The 18,109-nt window shown below is 42.0% G+C and overlaps 2 protein-coding genes across 6 annotated transcripts in view; both read left to right on the forward strand.

Moving 5' to 3' along the window:
* LOC130210409 (sodium/calcium exchanger 2-like) overlaps positions 1–5,173 on the forward strand; it is a 173,342-nt gene extending 168,169 nt beyond the window's left edge. For all 3 annotated transcript variants that reach the window (XM_056440679.1, XM_056440682.1, XM_056440681.1), the window contains one exon: positions 601–5,173. In XM_056440679.1, the coding sequence (XP_056296654.1) occupies positions 601–977 (377 nt within the window). In that variant the 3' untranslated portion in view covers positions 978–5,173. The remainder of the gene's footprint in view (positions 1–600) is intronic.
* Positions 5,174–8,537: 3,364 nt separating this feature from the next.
* Positions 8,538–17,514, forward strand: srsf7a (serine and arginine rich splicing factor 7a). Of its 3 annotated transcripts, XR_008834872.1 has the most exons (9): positions 8,538–8,753; positions 9,860–10,093; positions 11,989–12,165; positions 12,309–12,419; positions 12,705–12,746; positions 12,925–12,972; positions 13,596–13,682; positions 14,968–15,489; positions 16,664–17,514. XR_008834872.1 is itself a non-coding variant. In XM_056441403.1 (8 exons), exons 2-8 carry the CDS (start codon positions 9,870–9,872, stop codon positions 15,059–15,061), a joined length of 783 nt encoding a protein of 260 aa, XP_056297378.1. In that variant the 5' UTR covers positions 8,538–8,753; positions 9,860–9,869; the 3' UTR covers positions 15,062–17,514. The 3 variants fall into 3 exon arrangements, 2 of the variants coding, with proteins under 2 accessions (XP_056297378.1, XP_056297380.1); XM_056441403.1 differs by having other exon boundaries at positions 14,968–17,514; XM_056441405.1 differs by lacking the exon at positions 14,968–15,489.
* The last annotated feature ends 595 nt before the right edge of the window (positions 17,515–18,109 follow it).

The following is an 18,109-nucleotide window of genomic DNA, read 5'->3' on the forward strand; positions in this document are numbered from 1 at the left end:
CTGTTTAGCCGGTTCCTCAAAAGCTTTCATTTGTCGAGAAGAGAGCAAATGGCGGCGGGCAATTCAGGGCGTCTGGGTTTTAGTGGGTTTCGGCATGCCGCACCAAAATGTGTCCGCGTGCATTGGTGCCGAGCTGCTCGTATTCTACATGGATGTGTAATATTATAATATTGTAATCACTGTGACCAATAACCCAGCAACCATCAACCCATGAATGATATCAAATGATGTTTCCTATTATTGTCAGGAGGTGGCGCTAATGATGACACGATGACTAACGACCCCGCCAGTAAAAAAAGACAATATTTGACTTAACCTTTGACTTTCCCGAAAATGTGCTGACCGATCTTGCGTCAAAAGGCAGAGGAAGTTGTCATCATCCCACCCCTACTCACTTGATAGGATAACTCAAATGATTCAAAGGAGAGATGCAAAACCAAAATGTCCACCACAGTGGACACAAATGAATGCGCTGGGTCTCAGGAGGATATAATCCTTGGTGCAGTGTGTGAATGACAAGAGCCGGCGGGAAGTCAAACTGGATCCAAGCTATTGCATATACGTGTAGAGCAGCAGCCATCAACTCTCTCTCGATTTCAGACACCTTCGCCAGCAAAGTGTCCGCCATGCAGGACCAGCACGCCGACGCGTCCATCGGCAACGTCACCGGCAGCAACGCCGTCAACGTGTTCCTGGGCATCGGCGTGGCGTGGTCAGTGGCCGCCATCTACTGGCGGATCAAGGGGGAGGAGTTCAAGGTGGACCCGGGCTCGCTGGCCTTCTCTGTCACGCTCTTCACCGTATTCGCCTTTATCTGCATGGGCGTGCTGATGTACCGACGGCGGCCCTCCATCGGCGGCGAGCTCGGGGGCCCGAGGGGGGCCCGCCTGGTCACTTGCCTGCTGTTCCTGGGCCTGTGGTTCCTCTACATCCTCTTCTCCAGCCTGGAGGCCTACTGCCACATCAGCGGCTTTTAAAGAAAACGGGAGAAAATGTTTTACGGAAGAACAGCAACACACACACTCACACACACACACACTTCAACAACACGTAGCGCTACACAGTTCCACATGAAACAAATGTAAGGTTCATCTGTTTGATAGGGCTCACTGCGCCCCCTGGTCTTAGACACAGGGATACTGATGTTCTCACTTTCTCACACACACACACACACACACATACACACTATACGTGCGCATGTGTAAACAGATCATAACGAAACACCCGCACCATGACGTCAGGGCGAGAGGAAGTGTGAGTGAGGGGTGCTGTAAGGTTAGCAGAGAGGGGAGACAAGGATTATGAAGTTGAAGTTTTGAAAAGGAGGTCATAGAAGGTCACACGTCAAAACCGAACAAAGGAGAAACGGAAAGCAAAAAAAACCTCTCTCCTCCGCATTGACCGTCTTTTCCCCGCGCTGCTTTGCATCTCTTCTCCGCTGAGGAGGCGGAGCGTCGTGTAGACAAAACAAATAAACAAAAAGTACAAAAAAGGAGTGGAATGTTTACAACAACATTTAGCTTGTTTACTACAGCGGGTCATCGGAAAGCGCCGATGCTCGTCTAACACGGCGTTGAGCTGAAGGCGGTTCTCCTCAAACGCTGTACATAGTCAAAACCCCTCTTCTGGTTGTATATATGCATAGAGTGGCGTGTTTTCAGCAGCTACAGAGAAAAAGAAAAGGAGGACAACAGGCTTGAACGGCACACATTCCCATCAGTTAGAAAGTGCAGACGACCTGGGATGTTTGTTTTTTTGGCAACATACGATTAGAGTCTTAAGCGGACCAAACAAAAACAAAACAATAAGTTTATGACGAGCCATATCTCCCTGGCGTCCCGCGTTGCTCTCAGCTGCATCTCTGGTTTTAATGGAAACCATAGCATTGCTCTGACATTGACGTTTGAATATCAAAGCCTTTTTCTTTTTTGCATGACGTGTAGTCAGATAGGGAGCCACTTTTACGGGTCACAAATATGTTATGTAAAATAGACGAATGATAAGAATTCACTGTAAATTTGATCCTTGCATTTGTTTGTCAGCTGGTCCGTTATGTTACATGTTCTTATATAAAGCTGCGTGTGTGTGTGTGTGTGTGTGCGTGCATTTTGATTGTACTCTGCACAGCGAGTGTGTGTGTCTGTGTGTGTTAAACACACACACACACACGCTGTATGGAGTGCAATCATAATTCTTTTTGCTCCACCCAGGGTGATCCCTCACCTTTAGTGAAGGCAGCTCGGGGTCACACAAACACCGGAGCGTGGACCTAACAGTGTTAGTTTACTCTCAACAGCGAAGCCTCTAAAGCCATTGAATTAAAATGAACGTCATTTGGAAATAAGAAATTCCAGTCGTTGACATTCAGCCTCCAGCATATTGCGCACCACTTTTAGTTAGGACGCAGGACCACACTGATGCTTCAGCGATGGTACCTATTCAATGCCTTAAGGGGAACTCTCAAGTAAATAATCTAGTATTCGAGCTTTCAGCTGTACAAAAGCTGCACTTTAATTTAATGCGGTGTAAAACGTGCTGTGTTTTACCTGTAGTCGACAAACTTACTATGGTCTATCTAATGTTCTACAGACTCTGTTGACAGCCCGCGGGTCAGCAGACAGTCATTGAAGTCATAACCACGGCATAGGCGATGGGGAAACCCCATTTAGAGAAGCCTGCACATGTCGCTCAGTGTTGCATGGCAGAGCTGGAAGCATACATGTTCACAAACTACTGAAAAATATATGCTAATGTTGCGTTGACACCAAAAGCGAAGCAAATTTGTGCATTGCGTTCCTCGTAGCCAGTAGACAGTTTGATGACCTGTTGGCTCGGATCGGTGCCAGCATCTCAACACTCATAGGCTTTCGCGAAAACAGTGTTACGCAAATGTAGCACCCCGAATAGAAATATTTGAATTGACACGAATTTTGCAATTTCGAGATTTTGCATTATGCATTCACGCCACTCAGCGACAATTTGTCGCCACTCAGCGTCATTGCATTGAGTTTGTACAGAATTTACTTGAACGAAAAAAAATTGCTTCGTTGTTGGTGTGAACGCAGTATAAGTAGGTACGTAACATAAAAATTTGCATAACAGCGAAAACACCCGACATTTCAGGTTTGTTGCTTTCGAACATAAAGCTTAGTGTGTTCAATAAAATGAAGAAGCAACAAAAACAGTGGAATGTAGTGAGCCATGTGCAACACGCGGGATGCTAATTATGTAGTTAGCTGTTAGCTTAAACCGTCGAGGAAGGTTTGTGCACATTAAAGGTGACGTTATAATTACCGTTAAAATCTAATATTAATTTACCTTCAATACGTTGCACTTTGTGCTGCAGGTGCATCACCGTCATGATCACCCACAAATGATCGAATATTATCAGAAAATAATTGATTTGTTTTACCCTTAACGATATACTTTGTAATACTTTCTAAAACCAGATTTTGTATTTTTTTTCCTTACAGATACAGAAAAGGCAGATTGTTTTCTACTTCTAAACAACGTTTAAACTAAGTATAACCATATATACACTCGGTAAATTTAGCGGATTCGATTTTGATACATTTTCCACAGTTTAGTGTATCATACCCCAAACCCATCTACTTTACCGCAGTGCGAGGTTACTTATTTAGATATCTATTTATTTATTTACAAGAAGAGGATTTATCTATGAATGAGCGGTGACTGCAGGTCCTTGAGGCGAACAGCTTGGCAGTTCCGTTTCGAGGAGAGTTGTGGTTTTGAAGTGCAATATGGAAGAAAAAAACGATTACTCATTGTAGTTCGCTTTTGAGACGAGAGGTCAGTTCACACCTGTGTTCTTCTCTTCTCTTCCTGCTCCAGTATTAGTGGTATACCTCCGCCGACGCTCTTTTCGCCGTTCGGGTTCTCTCGTAGGAGGATTTGTATTTGTTATTTGTAGGAGTGTAAGTAGCATGTTTACATGAGGAAACAGTGTGGGACGCTGTGCCATGGTCAGTCTCAGCTAAAGGAAGCTTAAGAATAACTTTCTGGAGATAGTAATGGTGGCCGTGGGGCAGGTGAGGTTGTAACAGAAGCGAAACTGTAGTTGCCTCACTGAACCACCCGGTGGGACCAAGAGAACACATGCACACACACACACATGCATACACACAACTGCTGTGGCATGGTTGGGCGAAGAATTATCATCCCGGCGGGGGTAACTACGTCTGATGGTGTCCCTGGCCGAAAACAGAACAATGTCCGGACTACGTTTTCCATGAACTTCTGTTACTACTTACCGTCTGGCTTCGGCCTCTTGTTGTTCTGTAGCTAGATGTGATGCCTCCCCATCCAGCATCTCCTCCTTTTCCTCGACCCCCCCACCCTCCAAGTGTGCATCGGTGTTCGCTTCCCCCATTCGTGTCCTTCTGCAAGATGCATGTTGAATCCCCCCCTCCCTCCTCTCTGTGTATGTGTGTGTAGTAGCATGGTCTACTGTGATGGACGCCTTGGAGGCATTATTTTACCCGCGGGGTTAACGTTCGAATATCCCAAACACCATGAGGCTCTGACTAAGTAAAAGGGCAAGTGGCACACACAGAGACAACAGCCGCGGCTCCATATATATGTTAAAAGGAGGCGAGGGAGCCAGTGTCTCCTGCTCTTACGGTTACCTGAGGAGCTGTGAAAGAGAGCTCTCTGTGTCATAGCTCCGGGTTCACATGCCAGGTCATCTGTTTTTGGTTTGTTGGTGTACAATATTTCTCTGTCTGTGTTAGTGTTCCCCTCTTCTTCTTCTTCTTCTTCTTCTTCTTCTTCGCTTCATTCTCTTTGTTCTTCTACTCTCTTCCTCTTCTCCTTGTCTTCTCTCCTTCTCCTCCTCCTTGTCCTATTTGCTCCCTCCCAGTCTTGCTCTCCAATGTGTCTCCCTGTGCAGTTTTTTCCTGTAATGAAAATGTCTCTCTCTCTCTACCTAAACCGTTGTAGGGAAATAACGACTGAGTTACTACAATATCATGTGATAGAAATAAACATGTATTCAATACTGTAATAAATTATTAACTTAAAGTTGAGATTTAATTTTTTTAATGAAATGCTGAGAACATGGCATGAGGTGTAATGTATACCGAAAGAAAATGAAGGTCTTTAATTAAATGACATGGACCATATTTGAATATAGTTTATTTATTTTCAAGGCGTACTGTGTCTCTGAGTCATTATTTGTGCACTGAGCAAACGAAGGTTAAACCCGACATGGGCGGAGAGTGGCCTCGGGACATTTTAGATGTTAACTAACTCTTAAGGGTCTGACGTTTTTTTGTTTTTTGTAATTGGACTTGGCATGAGCAGATCTCAGAGAAGAAGAATGAAATGCTACTTTTTACCTTTTCTACACATATCACCATGAAACCTCAGTTAATTACTTACATTAAACACTTTGTTCTGCTTTTCATTACACTTTTAATAAATTTTATGTTTAAATAGGCACTATAATATAACATTGGGGCGTTTGATAAAGCCAGGTTCAATATGATCGTTTGTTTTTGTTGACATAGAGTCAAGGTTTTTACAGAGGAGGTTTTGCACATCTCCTTGCATCGCTCATTCCACAAATCATAAAAATACTGTCAACAAACAATAATGTTGGCCACGTTTTTAGGAATAAAATAAAATTCGAACAAAGCCCTTTGTAAGAACCTCATATGCTGACTTATACAGAAAGAACGGCCTTGTATTGTAATATTCCAAATATATAGGATGGATAAGGTCATATATTATATATATATATATATATATATATATATGCTTATTTTTATTATTATTATTATTTCCCCCCAGGGCTACATATAAATATATATATATATATATTAGGGCTGTCAATCGATTAAAAAAAATTAACTAATTAATCGCACATTTTGAAATTCATTAATCGTGATTAATCGCGATTAAAAGTTGTTTTTTCTTCTTTTTAAAGACAAAACTTCACACAGAGCTGTGTTTCAAAGAGGCTCCTACCTATAAAGTGCCAGCGAGGTATTTAATATCGTGGATGATAAATTGTTTCTTCAGTGAAACATCCAGATTAGTAAAAAAATGAAGTATATTGAGACCCCATTGGTCCTGTCATCTTTAACATTGGACAACAGCAGAACCAGTGGCCTTGGTAAACTGACTGACATTCAAATATGTCACGTTAACCCTCTGGAGGCTGGGGACATGTCTCCATTTTACAAAAAAATGTAAATTCACCTTTTAAAGGCGTTTTCATATGACACACCCCCACGTGTTCTACATCAAACATTCGAGAACAATCTCAGCTCTATTCAATGAGGCACATTGTCCTCGCGCCGTGTTCTCTGGTTCTCTGACTGACAGGCTGCTAATGAGCCTTACCTGTGAGGTGGGAGGTCCTTTGTGATTTACTGAGTGTTCATTGGTTGTTTTTTTCGCAAAATGTTGACAGACAAACGGATTGACAAATCACGTTGAAGGTTTCGTGTGACGAGTTATTTACACGCCGCGTCACCCGACACGTCGCCCCTCCGTTCCTCTGTGTATCAGAGGGGGAGACGGGAGGAAGGAGGAGCAGGAGGAAACCCGACTGATTCATCCACGAGTTTAAACTGATTTCTGCTCCTTATTTTCGCGGAGAAATAATTGTTTTAAAAACGGAAACTGTGTTAAACCGCACTGCCGCAGTTTGACACTCAGAGGAGTGTAAAAACTTCAAGGCACACCGGAAGTAAACAAAGTTGCGTTAATTGAGTTAAAATATTTTAGTGCGTTAACGCGGCCAAATTAATCGCATAGATTATCACAATGAATCCATAGTTTCCTCCTGACATTAGGGCAATTATTTTCCACAAGAAATGGTAATGGAAAACGGTCTCACTTCACCCCGGTTCATTCTTTGGCGTGGCACTCTTCAAGGTTGTCCACTGTCCCCACTTATGTTTACAACTGTCATTTAACCTCTGGCATAGGCTATTAGAATATATTAACAGTGGAGAGATTTTGCATATTATTTCACTGTATGCAGATGATATCCAAGCTATATTTATTATAAATTGCACTCCTTAAGTAAGTTAAATACTCACAGCAGCAGACAATCATGGGAACGGGATCTTAAAACTACAATTACTGATCACCAATGGAATCATGTTAAATAGCAAATAAATATGTAGTAGACAGCACCACATCATCTGTCTCTATCCGCTTCACAATGTCCTCCAACTGCTGCCATTAGAAAGACTCACACATGTTCTCCAAGGAGACGTGAACAGGTTATTTTCCATCTGGAACCCTTTTATGAATTTTATTGGCGAGGACTATGCCGAAACAATACGAAGAGGCTTTGCAATCTTGGGACCCAAGTGACTCTGTGAAGGAATGGGTCATCTATATTTCCTTTTTTATGATTTATTGGTTTTGACGGACATAATGGGGGGGGGGGGGGGGTTCCTGTTCTGCAATTCTGTTGTACCCTTTTTCTTTTTAGCATTGGTTGTCGATGTTTCTGGCTTCCTGTGTGCGAGCATGTTGTACATAATCCTCCTTGAGGGGGGACAGTCGACAAGTAGCCTGGATGAATTGAAAATAAAATGGTGGTAAGAATGATATAAATCTAATTATTATAGTAGGTTCAATATGGAGGATGATGATTTATGTTTGATTTATGTCCCTGTGTTTCTGTCCTTGTCTGATTGTTCGTAATGTTGGTTGTTATGCTGTTCATTAATTTTATTTATTTGTTGTTGTTTTTTGTTGTCTGGTAATGTGTAACTTGTAAAAACCTCAAATAAAATGATTGAAAGTGAAAGGGCATTTTTTTTTCTGTTACACATTTTATATTAAAAACTAATATTAAAATGATTATCTCATGCTTACTTTTGGTGAATTTAGGAAAACAGAAGCAGAAGACTAAGAAGTCAAATATATAACCTAATGTGTACTTTGAATTTTTTCTATCCACCGAAACCATGTTTGTTTTCCTTAGGATCAATAGGATCTCACCCTCATCTTAAAGAACAATTGCAGCTCCGACTTTAGTCCTATGAGTTCAATGAGGAATACCGGCTTGCCCTTTCAAAATAAAGTGACATGGTTGATACAATCAGATATGAATTAGAAATTACGAAACGATAACATTAATAAGAAGTTTTGGGACTCATTCTTTAAGATGACAAATACTATAGTAAAGTATTGTCATATTTGATGTATATTGTCTCATTGTTCATATTGATAGTTGTACTAATGTGTTTACACAGATTACTTCAGCGTTGAATGGTGCAGGGATTTATATTGTTTGATAGCAAATGGCACATTAATACAGATTCAATGTGTCCTTCTTCATTATTCTCATTGAGGTACGTTGTTAGTGTTTCCAGTGGTGGAACATAACTGAGCGATGTATGTACTTAAAATCAAATCTGAGGTACTTGTACTCAGATTTTTCTGAGCGTCCAGTTTCGTCACTGTATTTTGAAGGAGTTCACCAGAAGTGTGCCTGTGTCCTCCCTCATAGTGCGCAGATGTGGATGTGACGCAATTGGTTTGTGGGCCTGTGTTCGCTTGTGTTTCGTAGTGGTGGTGGTTAACCCGGCCAACCTGTGGGACAGGCATGTGGAAAACCCGTTAATGTCCACGAGAGTGGCAATTTGGTTTCTTCATTCAAAACATTTTTTTGTAGTCAATTGGTTTAATAACACCGTCTGTTGGAGGCGGTTGAATTTCGTCTCTGCGTGGCGCTGAATCGGAAATCATCGGAACAGCGGGAGAAGGTAACGTTAGCTAACGCGTGCAGTCGCCATTGTTTTTGAGCAGGAGGAGAGCGAGGCCTTCGGCTATTTCCTCACGCTTAACCGCCTGCATAACGTTGACTAACCTCCATGTGAACGCACACGCACCAAACCGATATATTGCTTGTATGAGACGAGTAGTTATATATGAAACTGTATACATCAAATACATATTTAGTGACTGCTTGGTGGGCTAGAAATGGCCCCTCTTGACTGGGTACATCTGCGCATATAATTTAATTCGGGTGGAAAACAGGTGTCCTCCGCTGGTAGCAGATGGCGTTTATCGTCATAATATTTAATAGACGTCTTATTGACATCTAATAAAAGGTAACCGCTTTAATACATTTTTAAAAAATGCTCTATCTACCAGTTAACGGAGACGGCTATTACAACGCTAGTGATGTAAGCTAACTATTAAACCAGTCGTCTATGTGAATGAGATTGACACCGCTGAACGCAGCGAACAGGAGGACGCTGTTGCATGTTGTAAAAGAGGATTTCGGAGGCCGGTGTTTGGCGCGCTAACAGGCGCTTGTGTGACCGGCGGAACGCTGTTGTACCTGCTGAGCTCACGTGACTAAACGAAACGTTTTCTAGCCCTTCGTCCGCAGTGGCAGTTGTGTATTCAGATAATTTTAATGAAATTACAAATATCTGTTGAATCAATATTGACCGTGCCATATGTAAATACTGTCTGCCAGTTCAAGCAAAAGCAGTGCATCACATATCATGTTTGTAGCGTTGCTGTCCTGTGAGATACACCGATCTAAAAAATACAGTCAGCCTTCATGAGCTCAGAACATGTTCTGAGATCTGATAGCAGCACCTGTTTTTGTACATGTAAGAAGTACGGATTGTGCGGATTGTAAATGGCTTTGGTTAAAAGGATCTGTATTTAACAGCATACATGCAATGTTTTTTAGATTGTATTTAGCAGACAGTCACAGATGATCTCCTGTCATATTTAATGAATTTAGTTTCCCAATCCCCACATTGATCATGGAAAATGCTGGAAAGTTTTGCAGAAATTAATGTCAAATGTTCCCAGTGCCTTTTCTCTTACAACTTTTGCACATTCCCAACAGGCAAGGAGAAATGTCGCACCGCTCATCCTCCCGTGGTTCGTCTCGGGCCACCGACTGTAAAGTGTACGTGGGAGACTTGGGCAACGGTGCCGCCAAGGGGGAGCTGGAGCGAGCGTTTAGTTATTATGGCCCACTGAGAACCGTCTGGGTGGCCAGGAACCCACCTGGGTTCGCCTTTGTGGAGTTTGAGGATCCCAGAGATGCAGAAGATGCTGTGAAAGGCATGGATGGAAAGTAAGTAGATATCCTGTAATATTTCAATTGTCTTCTGTTTTGTTCTTCAATAATAAAGTATTATGTTCAAAATTAAATAAGGAAAACACGTTTACGAAAATATCCCATCCGCCAATGTGTGTAACCCTTGAAGGGATAGTTTGTATGTTTTTTTTAAAAAAGGGGGGGGGATTGTATAAAGTATCCACAATCAGTGTACTACAGGAGATGATGGTCGGCGGACCATGAATACGATCACAAAATCAAAGCAATGTACTGATGATCAATATCAGTTAATGTGCGATGTAATTTTAATATTTTTGGTACATTACAACAGGGAAGGTTGTATGTATGTATATGCGTGTGTGTGTCGGACTCGGTACTCCTACAGCTGCACATGAGAAATTGTTTTTTATGATTAAATACATACAACAACAAAATCCCCGCTTACACAACACACGCTGGCACAAAATTAGGTTATATTCTCATCTTTTCAAAGCCACCAGATTCCAAAATAAACATTACACGTAATTTTATCTCACTGAACCAAACCTTTAAAATACTAACGCCACCCAATAACAAAAACAAAACTAACTGATCGAGGCAGTGGTAGACCAGCAACTCCTCTGTTCTGAGAGCTAAAGTTGCTGTTTGTGTTGCTGTCTGACTGATATTGTTTGACATTGTTTTGGCTGCAGCCCCCGTCCACAGCAGTACATTGCTTTACATTTTTGCAAAATAGGTGACCAATGTGAATCGTGTAGATTCGATGGGATTATTTTGGGGGCAGGGGGGATTTATGAGATTGGAGTGGGACACGGAGAAAATGCGATGTGGTGCTCTTCGCAATAAAACTTCTTTGATGGGACGTGTCGCGTCTCGGCCAATCAGCGTTCAGATGTCGACAGCGTTTGGGGGTTTAGGTTAGCTTGATTGTCAGCCCGCTACATCTACTGCTGTCACGCTGCACGGTGTATCGATACTAACAAGGTATCCGTACGTTAAACACGATGTGATTTAGCATATTTTTAGTATGCTTCATTAAAAGAGAACGGGATCAGAGCGCACGCGCTGCTCCATGTCAAGCTGTCTGCACACAATGCGCAGCGCTCACAGCGAGTGAAGTGGCGGAGCTTTTGAGTCTTGGGGCTTTAAAAATAAAAATTTAAAAAAGATTCCAGAAGTGAAATGTTTCAGTTCTTTGTCTCCAAGGCAGACAGTCTGTAAAGTTGTGTAACTCTACAGCTGCTCATCCTGATGAACTGTGTATCATCTGGTCAGATACTGACTAAAGGCCTCATAGTGTATAATCAATGCTATGATGGAACCATGTAGTTTCATTCATATCTGGCTGTATTAATACTAATATTACTGCCATTTGTTAAGTGTTGAAAAAGTTGGTAAAAAGAACCATACAGATGTTTTATTTATTACTATTATAGATAAATATACCAGTATCGTATTTATGGTATCATATTGTTTTTATGGTATTGTATCATGATTTTTATGGCAGGTATGTAGAAGATCGTGATCACCAGGTAGAGGCAGAACAGACTCGAGGAACAGACTCATGGCTCAGCAGAGCACACAAGACTTGAAGACTTGTTCAGGCCAAAAAAAAGGAAGTTGGTTCATGAATGACCATATTCTATATAATGACAATTTATATTTATTACTATGATTATAGGGCTCGATCACTGACAGTGTCAGAATGGAGGACCTATTGTTCTTAAAATGTTTATTTGATGTGGTCAGAACAATCATACAACGTGGATGTGGTATGGTGACAAAAAAAAGTCACCAGCACCTCCTCCCCCCCCCGTCACCTTTTTCACCCCACATGAGTTTGCAGGTATGAGTATTGTTTCGGGTTTCTGTCCTCGCAGCCTCCCTTACTGACCTATCCTTTTTCTCAGGCTCCTCTGTGGTTCACGTGTACGCGTGGAGTTGTCAACTGGCCTCTCCAGGAAGGGCCGCGGGCGCCCCAGCCGACGGCAGTTTGACCCCAGCGATCGGTGTTACCAGTGTGGGGACCGAGGCCACTACGCCTACGACTGCTACCGCTTTAGCAAGCGAGGAGGCCGCCGCAGCAGGTGAAGGAATACAGATTGTTCAGTATGTGCTTGAGGCCGGAGCGATGCTTGTTGATACTAGTGCCGCTCACTGCCTGTTGCTCTGACCGGTCCTGTCAAGAAGACAGAAGAGGATAAATGATGTTTGTCTGTTTCCGTTCCAGGTCTCGCTCCCATTCCCGATCTCGGTCCAGATCTCGGTCCAGATCTCGGTCCAGGTCCCGCGGGCGCCGTTATCACACTCGTTCCCGCTCCCGCAGTCGCAGCCAAAGCCGGTAAGTCGGCACCGAAACACAGACACTTAATGGCTTTTTGGTGCATCCACCCACATTAAATCCCACCAATTGGATCAGAATATTATCTAAATAAAAAGTTGACACTATGTAGAAATCTCGGCCCTGTTTAAAAAAAGAAATTGTAATGTGCCTAATAACATAACACTTTATTAACATGCACTTGAATAATAAATGCATTATAAACTTGTTTGCTTTGTCATGTTTATTCATGGTGGCTTGGCAACATATGAGACTTTTCTTTATCCCATTTTGTACTATTCTCAGGAGCCGCCGCCGTTCTCCATCCTATTCCAGACGCAGGAGCAGGTAATAACACAATGAGTTGATCTATAAGAAACTCTTGTGGTAATACGTTGCTTTTATGCAGCAAAAAGGCAGGACTGATGAGTCGTACATTACATTCCCATATTGATCACTTAAGCTTAATCAATTGCCATCAATTCACCAAAGATGTAATTGAATCCTGTGCTTTCTGAAATGTCAGGTCCGGCTCCCCAGCCCGCTCCAAGTCAAGGACTCCAGTGAGAAGAAGGTAGGTCACGTGCACAGCAGGTCTTCACGCCATAGTTAATACGTAGCATATATCTGAAACGCACCGTTGCCGCCGTTGCAAAACATTGCACGAGGAGGAGTAAGAATTAAACCTATTCTGCGTAGGGATGTTCTCTGTTGAAAACTTGTGCCTTGAATGAGATTATAATTACAATTCTTTCTGCACATCTATCGTTTGGTAAAAATGTAGAGAAAATTTAGAAGAAATCAGAAAGTCATTTAGTTTTACTGTAAAATACTAACAAACACGGCATCTATAACAAACCCCAATGAATTTGTATTTATCTACCCGAATCAACAAGACGGTGACAACATGTGCAACTATATTAAAGGTACTGTGAAGAGGAATTTAGTTTCCAGAGCTCTACTTGAAGATCTCATTCAACTGCAAAACCTTCCCGGCACAATGTTGGAACAACCAATCGGGAACTGCACGTCGAGATTTGGGAGTTGTGCACATCTGCGAACTTCTTTGACCTACCCATAACACCGCTTTGGTTTGCAACAGTATTCATAAGTTTCTCTGCAGAAGTATAATTCCAGCTTACTCATCCAACAGCATCTAATGGGTTTTTTTCTTCCCCACCATTCTCTCTCCTCCAGTCGTTCCAGGTCTCGGTCCGCCTCCGCGCCCAGAAGGCGCTCCGTCTCCCGCTCACGAACCCCGGTGGCCAATCACAAGAGGAAAAGGTAAATCCCCTTTTTTAGATGTGTCTTGTTCTCTGAAACAGGCCTGTTTTTAAACGTTTCTAGTACTTAGTCAGTGTTTTACCAAGGCATTTTAGACATATGTAACACCTCAGCAGAAAAAAGCTCCAGTCAGGTCTAGATCAACCACTCCAGACTGTTCCCGTTCCAGGAGAGGGTCAGTTAGGTTCTTTCCAGAAGTAGGTGCTCCATCCTAGGCAGAGAATGGCTGTTTAAATAGACCCTCCTTCCACCTGAGAGCGCCATGCTGCCGCCAGACAACTGCCACCTGCCGGTGAGATGGACGAGCATCGAGACCCCTTCGGCGGTGAGAGATTCTGCGTCTTCTGCCTCTGCTGCTGGACAGCAGTGGAGTGGGAGAGAGGTAGAGGACAGTGGCCTGGACCCTCTGTCAGGTGTAGGGAAGTAATAAGTAGATGAAAGGTTAGACCTCTCTTGTGTGCTCCCTTTTCCATCTTTTGACGGCTCTGCGGTGTTTTGACATGGTCTAGCTCGTGTATCGCCCCACTCGATCTTGAAAACTGAGCACACAAGAAAGAGACTCAGCTTATGACCTGTTGAGCCTGATGGCAGCTAAGAACCATATCCTCTGTAATCTTTTCCTTTTGATCTCCCCCACTATAGATGTAACTTAATTCTACAGGAAATTCAAGGCTGTGAAAGATAGAGGGACAATTGTATTTATTGTTTTTGTTAAATAAAGACTGTCAAAGTAGGGCTGGGCGATAATTTAATATGATCATTTATTTGTTATCGCAATTTGTGATTATGTCTAAATTGATAATAACAAGCACACACTGGCTAAAACTTCTCGTCAAACCGAGTTATATCTAACTATTTAATTAATCTGTGTTTGTGCGAATGCGTTCAGTCACTGTATAGCTGGACTTATATATATACACATACAAATACAAATAAGTTAATGAAATTACAAAAGACTTTTTATTCACTAGCATAGAAAAAAGGCTTTACCAAACGATTATTTTATATTATCTATTCATGAGCAGAAAACATGCTATATCGTGATGTGTGTATATATAATTACTTTGGCCATATCGCCCAGCCCTAGATCAAAGGTAGTATTGTAAATGTTTTTACCTTTTTCTTAAATTTAGATTCCCTCTTCTGAATTTGGCTAAATCAAGTGAACTCTTCAGAGAGACATTAGCTGAGAGCACAAAAAAAGACAACTACGCCATTGGTGTGATATTTTAAGTTAAGCATCTTTGCAGCACAGTTTTGTTTATTTTTCATATTTTCTTTAAAGCGTGTGGTGGGAGCTGAGCACTGCACTGACACTGCAGCTGACACCAGGCCCAGGGTCTGCCAGCTGGCGGTGTGCACGTCCTGCGGGAGGGTGACTAAGCGCTGACCTGAGATCAGCCTTCGCCTGCATCCGGCGTTAGACAGCGAGAAAGAGGTCGACCTACCGACCGAACCCTCCCATGCAGTGAATGGGCCACCCGGTCTGTTCAACCGGCGCACACGCTCAGACGAGATCCGCCCTCGCACACGTACGGTAGATCTACTAGAGCCAGCCAGCCTTCAGACGTACCAGAGGCCGACCCGCACAGATCAGAGCTCGACCACTACTGTTTAAAATCCATTTCCTACCTACCAGACCTACCAGAGTTCTTCGGCCTCTGTCTTAGCTTCTGAGGGTGAGCTGACGAGAGATCAGTCTTCAAGAGCCTTCGCAGCGGAGTGTCTCCAAGTTGTAGTCATCCGTCCGACAGTCCTTTCATCCTTCGCTTCTCTGTACTTGTTGTTTCTGCCACTGTCTCCAAAGGTAACCAAAAACCAAACCCCCTGACAAGTTCATGTTCATAGTGAAAGATAATGCACAGGGTTGATGTAGTTCTGGGAGTAAAACTGTTGATTGTCAAGCTAAAGTTGAGCCTTTTCTTTTTTTTAACAAGCATGTTCAGAGTGTGTGTGTGCATGTGAGTGGATGAGTGAGTACAAGAGAAGAAGGCCAGATGTTATTTTAATGGGCTGATATCTCTGAGGAGGCTTTGTCAGATATGTTTATTTAATTTTCTTGTGCCATACATGTTTGCAATATCATTACCATTTAAGGCTGCGTTACCATCCGAGTATAGTGGAAACCACTTCTGTTGGATCAGGAAGCTTGAGACCGACTCGTTCCTATGCTTCTGGCTGTAGAATCGTTTTCAGCTTAACAAAATAGTGTGGTAGTATGGGATGTTGTTGCGTTGTGTAGTCGACACATACACACAGATGGTCGTGATTGCTGGCTATGGAGGCATAAAGCATGTGTACACTTGCAGCAGTACTGTGTTGTGAAGTATATCAAATTCAGCCAATTGCCAATATGTCTGTTTATGTAAAACAATCTAATATGTCAATTAAATGGTTTTCTGCAAGAGAAATAAAGAAACAAAATATATCTAATAATCACCCACTCTGGATCCAAATTGATCCGGAGGGACCTGATCACTTCTAAGAGGTTTCCACTGTACTTGCTTTTAGTGCCCATACTTGGTCCAATAAAAAATGGTGGCTTTCAAATATGCAGTTGGTAAAGAATAGTTTCCTTCCAACTCTTTTTTGTGTGTTTGTAGACACATAATAATTAAGTTCTCAAACTCTCCTCAGAGCAGTAACCATGCTAAGAAAATTCATGTGAGACCTGCGTCAGTTATTGTAGTTTTAATTGTTTTGCCTTAGTGGGGCTTTAATTATATATTAAGTTGTTTGACCCTGGACAGTTATTTCTTTGAAATACAAAGATTAGTTGCCTCAAGACAGATTTTATAATATCTGGATCTTGATATGAATGTTTTTGCTTTAGAGTCCAAAAGAGATTTTATTGGACTTCGTTATAAGGTGTACACTGTTAAGATGATGAGTTATGTGTTGTTGTTTATATTGTGTGTGTGTGTGTGTTGATCTTCCATCCTCCCCTGCAGGGAGCTAACCCCTCTTCCTTTCTGTTTCAGTCGCTCCCGTTCAGCAAGTCCACACCGAAGCCCCACGGCAGCAGGCGACTGACTGAAGAAGATTTGTTAGTTTAACCCCCGCCCTGCACCCGTCTGCTTTTACAGCCCTACAGCAGCTTTTTTTGTAATTATTTTTTTAATCTGTCCTATTCTTTTTTTTTTTTATTCTTTTTTTTCTTCCCCAGGGCTGTAGTTGTTCATGCAGTCTCCTATTGTTGAAGGTTTAGTCAGTATAGCAGACAAAAATCAGTTTCCATTAGATAGATTGTTTTTTTATAGTTCTGCTGCTGCATGTCTTGCCTCTCCTCTGAAGTGGCGTATTTAGTGTAAGAAGAAACAACCTCATTAGGGCAATGCCGAATGTTGCCGTTGACCGTTGGCAGCGATAACTGGCTTGTACAGCAGATAGATTTAAATTTTTTGTGGAAGATGAGCCCAGTCGATGCGGTTCTCGAGGGTGAAATTACTACGTTAAAAGTCCCTAAAATGTCCCCATTCAGAATTGGCAATATGATCAATTATATATTGTTTTTGGATTTGAGTTAAATGCTGGTATAAGTTGCCGCTTACGACGGCATCAGGAGGTAGTTGCTGGCCTGCATGCCTTTAAATACGATGTCACATTCCTACTGTTTGTTGTTTCTGTGCTGCACTGTCCCTTTTTATGAGCCTGTTCACTGTGCTGAACAGATTTCCCCCATGTGTTGATCTCTGATTTGTTCCAGTGTCTTTAATTTTAAGATATACAGTGCTGTCTGATTTCTAGAAGGGCTGCTTTGACAGTTGTGTTATGTTCCTGGCTTGATTGTTAACAGTGGCAGTTTTATTTTTGAATAAACCTCTTCAACATACCTGTCATTTTGTTTTATTTCACTGTAAGCTTATTTTGTGTAATTTAAAAAATGTACTGTATTTGTTCTCAACTTTTGTAATATTGTAACCCATCAGCAGTATATAGACTGTTACATATTTGTATAGTGCTGTACTAAGATGCATATGCCATATTATTTTTCCTGTTCATCTCTGCATATACTTCTAAAGACACTTTTTTTTTAACTGCAGGCATAAAGTTTTGTGCAACAAACCTCAAATATGTTAAATGCACAACGGCTCTATAGCTGTGCCTTACAAATTACACTGAAAGTTAAAGAATCTGCTTTATTGATATAATAATGAATTTGAACTCATTAACACACTTATACATTTTTCCTAACCATGTGAGATACAATTGGTCATTGGTTCTCTGTCTATATGTTTTATTTATATGTATAATTAATCTGATTCGCAAAGTTTCCATGTTCTGATTTCCAGTCGGTGGTTCTAAACTTAAAACTAGTCAACCCTTACCGTGCATCCATTGGCTGTTGCTCAAGTCCACGGATAGATCGACGGCTGCCTGAGCCTATCACGGTCCGCGATGCCGCTGTCCTGGGCGTGGATGCATGA

The sequence above is a fragment of the Pseudoliparis swirei genome, chromosome 20 (genome assembly GCF_029220125.1).
Source record: "Pseudoliparis swirei isolate HS2019 ecotype Mariana Trench chromosome 20, NWPU_hadal_v1, whole genome shotgun sequence".
Classification (NCBI taxonomy): Eukaryota; Metazoa; Chordata; class Actinopteri; order Perciformes; family Liparidae; genus Pseudoliparis; species Pseudoliparis swirei.